Source organism: Nanorana parkeri, unplaced genomic scaffold (genome assembly GCF_000935625.1).
Source record: "Nanorana parkeri isolate BGI_ZX_2015 unplaced genomic scaffold, ASM93562v1 scaffold23, whole genome shotgun sequence".
Taxonomy (NCBI): domain Eukaryota; kingdom Metazoa; phylum Chordata; class Amphibia; order Anura; family Dicroglossidae; genus Nanorana; species Nanorana parkeri.
Window position 1 is genome coordinate 264,413 of NW_017306291.1, and position 9,655 is coordinate 274,067.

Genomic DNA, 9,655 nt, shown 5'->3' on the forward strand with positions numbered 1-9,655 from the left:
ATTATCTGTGTTTATATTAAAAACAATTGTATCTCTTAAAGGAAAAAAAACTGTCTTTCTGCATCCATGGCAACAGTAACTCCTTTTACTGGCTCACTGCCTCTCCCATAAGTCTTCATTGAGCTTTATTTTTAAAAAAAAAAAAAAAACCTGAAAGGAAAATATACTGCATCTTACGTTTACTGAACTGTGAATTGCAACCTTGGTTTAAAAATAAAATCCTTGTATATCTCGAGGGATGCTGGGCCTGCAATGCCTTTTACCTGCACTGACCATCTGACTACTGTATAGGCAGACTCTCCCATGTAGCAGTCATGTTACAAAAGCCAGAATATAAATTCAGCAGTAGCAGCTTCATGTTTCTTTTCAGAAAGGTTTCCTTTAAAGAAGAACTATGAGGTGAGTGCTTTTCACTCACCTCATAGTTATCGCTGACCTGTGACAATGAGACTGTCACAGGTCAGGTTAGTAGATCGGGAGGTGAGCAAACACGTACCGGCGTTCGCTCACCTCTCGACAGTGAGGTTTCCATGCCACGAATACTATACAGGGGATCGTTTTGCTTATCTCCGCAAAACCCATAAATAAGATCTGTGCACAAAGTAAAGTTAGGCAGCCTGGGAAATAGAGAGATGTTATATTATGGATTGCTGACATTTCTTCCTGTTCTTTATTATATCTATTGATTTATTTGATTATGTGTATTTTTTACAGTTCTCTAACCTTTTAACTGTTAATGTAAAGCCGGTTATATTGCAACTGTCTCGTTCTATCACAGAGCTTCTTACATTTTATTGTACGGTAATAAATGTAATTTCTGTCCTCCTAGTTTTTGGCACAGTTGAAGCTTATGGATTACAGCCTGCTGGTGGGAATCCATGATGTGGAGAGGGCTGAGCAGGAGGATGTGGAGAGCGAGGACAATGAGGGGGAAGAAGAGGGCGAAAGTGATGGGACGCACCCTGTAGGCACTCCTCCGGACAGCCCCGGGAACACGCTGAACAGTACAAAACTGCTGCCTCCCGGGGAGTTCGACCCAGCTATTGACGTATACGGAATTAAAAGCCATGACAGTACGTTACTTTATTAACTCTGTGAAGTTTACAGTTTATTTGAAGTTTGCTGCAGGCAAAAAACAATTCTCATTGTGTAAGTTATAAAACCGTGATGTGATGTTTGGACTTAAGCTGGTCACATATGTATGTTACAATCTAGTTGTACAATCTCTTTTAGATCTACCAACAACGCAATGTAGCATAGGGCCCTGTCTGTGCAGATATAAATTGGATTTTATAGGTAGGTTCTTGCAATACTTAGCACTACTACCAAATCCAAAGCTGGCATTACACGTTACAATCTTAAGGTACAATTTCTGTACAATATCCTTTAGAATTACAAAAACTACATAACATGGCTTACCTTGGCAATCCACTCAGTTTGTATCTATTCAGTCAGACCCTTGAATTACATGGTTTATGGTAGATTTAAATGAAAGTTTACACATGTATGGTCATCCTAAAGAAGGTTATGCAATCGGAGTATAATGTTAATGGCCAGATTTACAGGCACACTGCAGCTGAACTGAGCAATCATTAAAAAAAGAACATATCACCCAACCCTGCATATGTATGCAATGAGCAAACATCCTGGGGACAGCCTTATCTTGCATAAAACAATACCAGTTGGAACAAAATAAATGAACCTGAGTAATCAACTGTCTCCAAAGAAAAATAGCCATTGTACCTGATAGTAGTCATAGATCAAGCTAATGTTGTCATGTGTTTTGTGTACATATACAAATCTGTAATCATTTGAAAGTCTTCAAAGCCCTATGGCTGAATTCTGGGAGGTTCTGACAGGCAAAACTTTGGCACCTATAGTGCTGAAACTTGCCTTCCCCTTTCTGCCTCACTCATATTCCTGTTGGCTAGTAACACAGGGCCTCATAATAATGTGCCGGGGGGAATGGTAGTGGCAAGCACCAACACTGCCCAGAGCTTTGCCTATCAGAAAGGCAAACATTTTGGATGTAAGATAAAAATTTGGGTGGTTGCTCCAGGTATGGAATCATGGAGGGAAAAGCTACTGAACTTCCTGTACAGGCATTCCATAGAGAAAACTAGCAACTACCACCTTTTGACTAAAACAGTAGCTAGCACAGTCTAATGGACTACACAGCTATTTGGAGTGTGGGAAGTCCTTCCTTCTGATTCCTTGGAAGATCATTACAACAGACACCAGTCTGGGGAGGTGTCCTTGACACTTTGCCAGTGAACTGAGACTTAGATGCTGGAGAAATTCCAACTCCTGATCAATATTCTGGCGTTGCAAGCAATTTGGTTATGTCTGCAACGCTGGATATCTTGACTGGGGGGTCCTCATATCAAGATCCATGCAGACAAGGCCACAGAAGTGGCATACATGCAGCCACTAGGGAAGATCCAGGACCACCAGGAAAGCGTTGCCACAGCAAGAGTAGATAGAATTATGTCCCTGGCAGAACTTCGCGTTCTAGCCTTGTCCACCGTGTATATGCCAGGCATGGAAAATTGGCAATCGGACTAACTCAGCCAGCAGCACTTTCACTAGAGGGAGTGATCTCTACACCCAGATGTGTTCCAAAACCTGCGTTGCATGTTGGGGATGCCAGATGTGGGCCTCCTGGCCTCCAGATTCAACAAGAGACTTTACATATTTGTCCCCAGGAGAAGGGGTCTTCTGTTGGAAGCAGTGGATGCTTAGATGGCTCTGTGAAGTCAATGCATCCTGATGTATGCCTTTCCTCCCCTTCAATTCCTTCCTTCACAGCTTCACTGAGATGGAGGGGGTTCTGATGATCCTCATAACTCCAGACTGACCCAGGCAGATGAAGCCCTGGTCTTGAGGCATAGGGGCATCTCCACCTCTGTGATTCCCACGATGGTAAAAGCAAGGTAGTGGACTTCCTGCAAGGTCTACCATTGCACATGGAAGGCATACCTCACTTAGTTTGTTTGGTCTTATTAAAAAAAAACTTTTTTAAATGTCCCTTGTAAAGTACTAGGAAATATATTTATGCCTAATAAATACACACCCTAAATCATTTATTTTCTGTTCCTGACCAGATGCACCCAGGAAGGAAGTCTATTTCATGGCCATTATTGACATATTAACTCACTATGATGCAAAAAAGAAAGCGGCACATGCGGCAAAAACTGTTAAACACGGAGTAAGTATGGTATTATTTCTCTGCTTATTGTGGTTACAGGTTACACTCCCAATATAAAGGGCTGGGAGTAAATTCTGGGCCTAGAGTACAGTAATGGTGGGCACACCAACAGATGTGAGTACACAACGCTAAACTAACACTGAGCTGTGAATTTCGCTAAAGTTTAAGCAAAACATTTAAGTGGCTTCTAAATGTTCACAACTTCTTGTCCCATGATGACAACTCACCACTGGAATTCCTCTGCTACATCTGAAAGGTTTTTAAAGTATCGATATATTTGAATAAATGCCCCACATCCAAGGACTAGTGAGATTAAATATGTTAGGTTTTTTTTGTTGTTTTTTTTTTTTAAATAGGTAAGCTTCAATTTTTTAGTTTTTTTACGGTATGCTTTGTATACAAGTACTCACCCAAATGCTCAGTATCTGCACCAATACCAGTATTTGTATCGGTGCATCCCTAGGGACAAGTGTGAAATAGGTCTTGGCCGAATTTGGTGGAAAACGTGGAAATACTTTCATAATCGTTTTTTTATTTGCAAACTTAATTTTACAAATAACCATTTCTTACAGGGTGCATCCATAACACTCGGTTTCCAATGCTTGCTGGGCTTTCTAATAAAGCCCAGTACTGTCTGCATGTTTTTGGCAGCCTCTTTAGCTTGATTAAGGATTCGTGTTGATGGGCATATCACTTCAGACTGAGATCAGTTTGATTTTTATGCATTTCTATAAGATACAAATTCAAACACTCCATCCCCCATCTATCACTAGTGTAATTTGCTGTTTTAGGTGGGAAGGGTCATTGTCATCCCCTCTGAGATGTACACTGACTTTTAGGGACCGCTGCAGGTTTTTACAGCAGTCCTATATCCCAGTACCTTTCTCATCCTGGCTTTTCACCCAAGCAACTGTTGCCCTTCTCCTTCCAAATCAAAGAATCCTGTTTTCCATGGAATGTTCATTTTCCTCAGCCTTGTCTGTTTGGTGCACTGATAATTATTTTCTTCCTTTCACAGGCAGGTGCAGAGATCTCCACTGTTAATCCAGAGCAGTATTCTAAGCGTTTCTTGGACTTTACTAACAACATCCTGACGTAACCTCCCCTGACACCCGGTAGAATGTTCTAGAAGACAGGACGGACATTGGTGGAGTATCGATGGAAAGACAGACGGACCGTGCTGGAACTTAAGCTCGCCATGCAGAGAAGAACATCCCTCCCCCAGCAACCTACATCTTCTGGCAAAGATGACCTGAGCAGGAGGAGGGATTTATTAACTTCCGTCGCTTCCTGGCATAGTCCTAGTTATTTTTTACTTTTTTCATGTTTAATTCAAGAAAAAAAAACAAAAAAACATTGAGCCTGCTCTATGAAGTTACTGCAAGTAAGCGATAAGTGGATGAAGTATTTTGGATCCAGCAAAGCAACATGCATGTGAAGTTTATTAAAATGGTATCAAACAGTAAACTGTAGATCAGTTTATTTTATTTTTATTAAGTTGTTGTTTTTTTGGTTTTTTTTTTAAACGTTAGATTTAAGTCAGTATTCATTACGATATTATCAAAAGGGGAAGAAACAAACTGCTTAAGTTCTGCAAATCTCAACTGTCGCTGCACTGTAACTGCTCACGTTCTGGAGGACCCACGTGGAAGGAATGCATTTTGGGAGGGGACAGATTTTCACCGCTATACAAAGAGCTTCAACTTGCGATGCTTCGTAACATCAAACTGGGATTGTTGATGCCATATTGACAAAGTCCATGCGTCTCTCCACTCTTGCCACAATAGCCTGCACTTCACCTTAACGGGGGCTGCTTTTATCTTTTTTTTTTTTTTTACTTTTTTTGTCGCGGTACCATCTGGTTTTACTGTTACAAAAGACGAGATTGCTTGCATAGATTTAGGCAATACGAATAACCTATTGATTCTATAGCTTTGAACAAGCAAGGTCATCCATGGGAGTCGATAAAGAACAACTGTTTACATTGTAGTGTGGGGGCATTTCTGTTTTTGCCTGTAATCTTCACGTCTGTATCCCAATATGTTCTATAGATGTTATTTTCATGTGTTACAAAAAGGAAATACAGCAATTGTATGGACTCAGTGTCTTGAGTGCTTTCAAGATTCTTTTCATTTTATTGCTTGAGTGATTGTTTTGACTCTTCTGACTCAGGTGCTGTACCCGATTGAGCCAAAATTGGTGTGTATGATTTTTTTCTTTTATATAAATGTTACCTCTGGATGGATGTATGAAGTAACAATTCATGAATATGGTCTGATTCCAGTGTAGTCTTGTAATGGACTTGGTGGTCAGGTGTTTATCAAATGCCAAAGTCCTTCCCTGCAATTCAGTCCCTCACAAGAGAAGGAGCAGCAGCATAAGATGCCTTGACCTGCTTTGGTATATTAAGAAAACGTTTTGAATAATGGTATACCCTCCCTCACTTCCTGTTACAGTATCACCAATCACTAGGACTGGAAGTGGTGGGGAAATCTTTGCAGTGGGAACACAGACACCAGTAAAAACCCAAGCCATCCTAACCTCTTCCATCTCTAGTTTCTCTGTCCCTGATGAAGATGCTTAACATCCCCGAACATCCTATCCCAGTGACAGCCATTCAACTGGTGGGGTCACTTATTAAAACCTAATCCTTCCACACTCTCCCAAAGAGAGTTAAGCTGGCCATACACCAATAGATTATCTGCAGATTTTCTATGGTCAGATGGAAAAAATGCAACAGATTCCTCCATCTACGCTTAACTGTGTGTATGGAGGAATCTTCCACTGGGCCAAGCTTCAGTATCTTTCTAGTCGGCCCCACTGGCTGTCAAAATACCTGAACAATCTGATTGGATGCTGGCATTGTTCAGGTATTTTGAAAGCCAGCGGGGCCGACTAGCAAGATACTGAAGCTTGGCCCAGTGGGAGATTCCCCCATCCACACAGTTTAGAATAGATGGAGGAATCTGTTGCAATTTTAACATCTGACCCTAGACAATCTGCAGCTAATCTGTCGGTGTATGGCCAGCTTTAGGCTGTAGCTTAATATTTTAAAACGAAATTCCCTTAAATTGGTATATCAAAGAAATTGTTTGGTTTCCCTCTCTCAGCTGCCAAGTGTTTTAATGTCAAAAAATCCATTGCAGCAACACCTATAGGTGAGATGTGGTATTGCAATCCAGCCCTGAAATGCAAGGATTCTTTAAGGAAATCACTGTATTGATCTGGTTTGATTCCAGTCCAGCAAGAAATGTAAACCATAAAGTTGATGGCCACTTCCAGTTCCTTGGAAATCTTTATAGCTATTAGGATAGCAATATGGGAGCCATTGTTGACTTTTTTTTTTCCCCCTAAGCCTAACGTTCCCAGACTGTCTTCTTTGTCCTTGCTTTAGACCCCATTCACACTGAGCGACATGCAAATCGCGCGACTTTGAGCGACGTTGAGCGACGTGTCGCGCGACATCTTCCTATTGGGCTGTATGCAATCAGGAGCAATATCGCTCAAAATCGCTCTAAAAAAGGGTCATGTAGAAGCGACAAGCTACCAGCGACGAGCTACAAGCGATATTGAGCGACATTGAGCGACGAGATGTGAACAGCTACATTGAATTGTATTGGTGAAGCTACATAGAGCGATATAGTGCGGAAATATGAGCGATATCGCTACAAAAATCGCGCGATAAATCGTTCAATGTGAACGGGGGCTTACTAGTGAGCCAACGAAGTCGGTACAGGTCTACTTGTTTCAGGTCAGTCGACAGTATCAGCTCCTACAGTCTATCTATCCCACCAGGTTCCTTAACACAACTTTTTCTTTGAACACATTTAATATTTGACTCAGGTTTTTGTCCATTACTGGTGTGGTTACAATAACCAGTTCTCAGGATGGGTTTCCACAAGACTGACCACGTTAATGTGTAACAAACTTTAGGGTAGATTTCTTATTATAAGGCAAAACAACAATATAAACAACTTTGTATAGCATATTGCATTTATTGCCTATCTTGGTTTTTGCTGATATGCTTATGCTTCTTAAACCATTATTTTGCTGAAAGATAAAGGTGCACGTTCCTGCAGGATCCAGGTTTCCATGTTCTCACTCATCCTACATAAGCCTCCCCTAGTTTTGTTTGTGTTTCTTCTGCGAATGGTGACATGCAACATAAGCCAGGCATGCCGTGGTTTTGGCTGCTCCAAAACTGGCCTACTGCTCTTGATTTCTTAGCTTTTAGGGGGTAGAGACCGATAGTGCATATTGCATCTTTTATTTGTCATAAAGCCCAAATTAATTATATCCAGACCCAGCAACTTTTGCCACCTATTATTCCATGCAATAAAATCCTGACCGAGATTATGAACCTCACTCACTCTATTGCAAATGTATTTTTTTATACTTCTTCTGTCCCCATTGGTGGTGGAGGGGAAATACCCTCACATCCTGTTCTGTTTGACACTTGTCAAATAGATAGAAAGGAGGGAGATTTTCCTGAATTGTCTAATGCCTGTGAAATGGAAAGTGAGGAGAAATCTCCCAAACAGGAACACAGACAACAAGTAGATAAATTGAACTGCACAAAGGACCTGGACTCCCAACATATTAATTCCATCATGCATATCCAACATAACTAAACATTGAGTTTCAGGGGACAGACTGTTCCCATTTAATCAGGAGGTAATGGAAAAGATATTGTTCATTGATAGTTAAATAAATTCAGTAACTGGTGGTTTAGAGCAGGGGAAGGCAACCTCGGCACTCCAGCTGTTGTGGAACTTCAAGTTCCATGAGGCTTCAAGTTCCATGAAGCTATTACAGCCGTGGCTTGTCAGTGTCTTCAAATCTGATGACATCACTAATCCCTAATGAGGTAAAATGGTCCTCCCCTTTTTTTGTGACATTGCAGCCAATCAATGTGCCAGAAACGAGTGACATTACTGAAAAACGTCATTGTAGTACCTCTCAAACCGAGAAATACCCCTGGAGATACCGATTCAGCCCAAATTGCTGCCGCTGTAGATTAATGACACACTTGCCTTTCCTGGACGAGGATGAATACACTGTTCTTGTGCTGTCAGAGACATTCACATTTAATGAAACATCAATTAAGTATGGCTCTCTCCCAAGAAAAAAATGTAATTTGAAAATTAATTTTTAATATTTTTAAATCTGCAGCTTTCATTAAACTACTACCTGGTGATTCTGACATGAAGCTCCATGTGCGGGTTCTTCCTGATGCGGGGTGACAGCACTCTGTCCCAGTCTCTTAACTTTGCTCCAGTCATCCTGTCACAGGCCCTCCCAGTAGAGACTACAAGCAGTCATACTAACACACATTGTACAGGTATGGTCCTCTCTTATTTCCATCACAAAAGCCTTCATGAGGAATGATGAACAACAGTTGCTGAAGTGAATGGACGTAGATAGGAAGTGGCTACTACCACTAGCCTCCATATGGGTCCCTATAGTGCAAGAAACTTGGTTGTCAGAGAAATCTCCCTTCAGTGTTTGCAAACCCGTTGATAGTTCATCCAGTTCTGATTCAGTCTGGCAAACCCCATGGCAGAAGCGTACAACATCCATCAGGAACCAGAAATTTCACTGTGGCAAGAGAGGTAAAGCCGATCCTGTCCAGGGCAGAACTTTACATTCCAGCCTTGTCATCAGTGTACATTCCTGGCATGGACAATTGGCAGACAGACATCCTCAGTCGCCAGCATCTTGACCAGAAGAGTGGTCCCTACACCCAGAAGTGTTCCGGGTCCAGAGTCACAGATGGGGACCTCCAGGTTCAACAACAAACTGGACAGGTTTGTATCCAGGTGCAGGGATACACTGGTGGAAGCAGTGGATGGTCTGGTGGCTCTGTGGGATACATACATCCTGATCTAGGCCCTACTCCCCTGAAACATCTTCCTCATTTGCTCTGCAGGATCAAGATGGAGAACATTCATGTGGTCCTCATAGCACTGGACTGACATAGGCAGTTATAGTATGCAGACATGGCAAGACATCTAGCATAAGCAATTGGGTCTTTGACAGACCATCTGAATTTACTGTCGTCATTTACATCCTGCATTTTGGTTGTTGTCTTTATTGGCATGGCTGTTGAAGCCCAGATTCTAAAGGAACGGGGAATAGCTGGGGCTGTGATTCCTACATTGCCTATCAACTTCCCGCAAGGTCCATCATCAGACATGGAAGGTTTACTTCACTTTGTCAGTCTTGAGGCTTTCACCATGGGACAAATCCTCTCCTTCCTGCAGTTGGAGCAGTGTTGGGCCCTCAGCCCCCTCAAAGATCAAGTCACTGCTCTTTCCATCCTGCTTCAGAGACCATTGGCCTCTCACTCTTTGATTAAGACCTTGTAAGCAATTGCATTATTATGTAATTGCTTACGATATTAATTGTGAATGTGCATAACATGGCATCCATCATATACTGCCATTG

The 9,655-nt window shown here is 41.8% G+C and overlaps 1 protein-coding gene across 3 annotated transcripts in view; it reads left to right on the forward strand.

Annotated features, from left to right (window-relative positions):
• PIP4K2A (phosphatidylinositol-5-phosphate 4-kinase type 2 alpha) overlaps positions 1-4,561 on the forward strand; it is a 107,018-nt gene extending 102,457 nt beyond the window's left edge. For all 3 annotated transcript variants that reach the window (XM_018564261.1, XM_018564276.1, XM_018564268.1), the window contains 3 exons: positions 830-1,073; positions 3,105-3,208; positions 4,227-4,561. In XM_018564261.1, the coding sequence (XP_018419763.1) occupies positions 830-1,073; positions 3,105-3,208; positions 4,227-4,307 (429 nt within the window). In that variant the 3' untranslated portion in view covers positions 4,308-4,561. The remainder of the gene's footprint in view (positions 1-829; positions 1,074-3,104; positions 3,209-4,226) is intronic.
• The last annotated feature ends 5,094 nt before the right edge of the window (positions 4,562-9,655 follow it).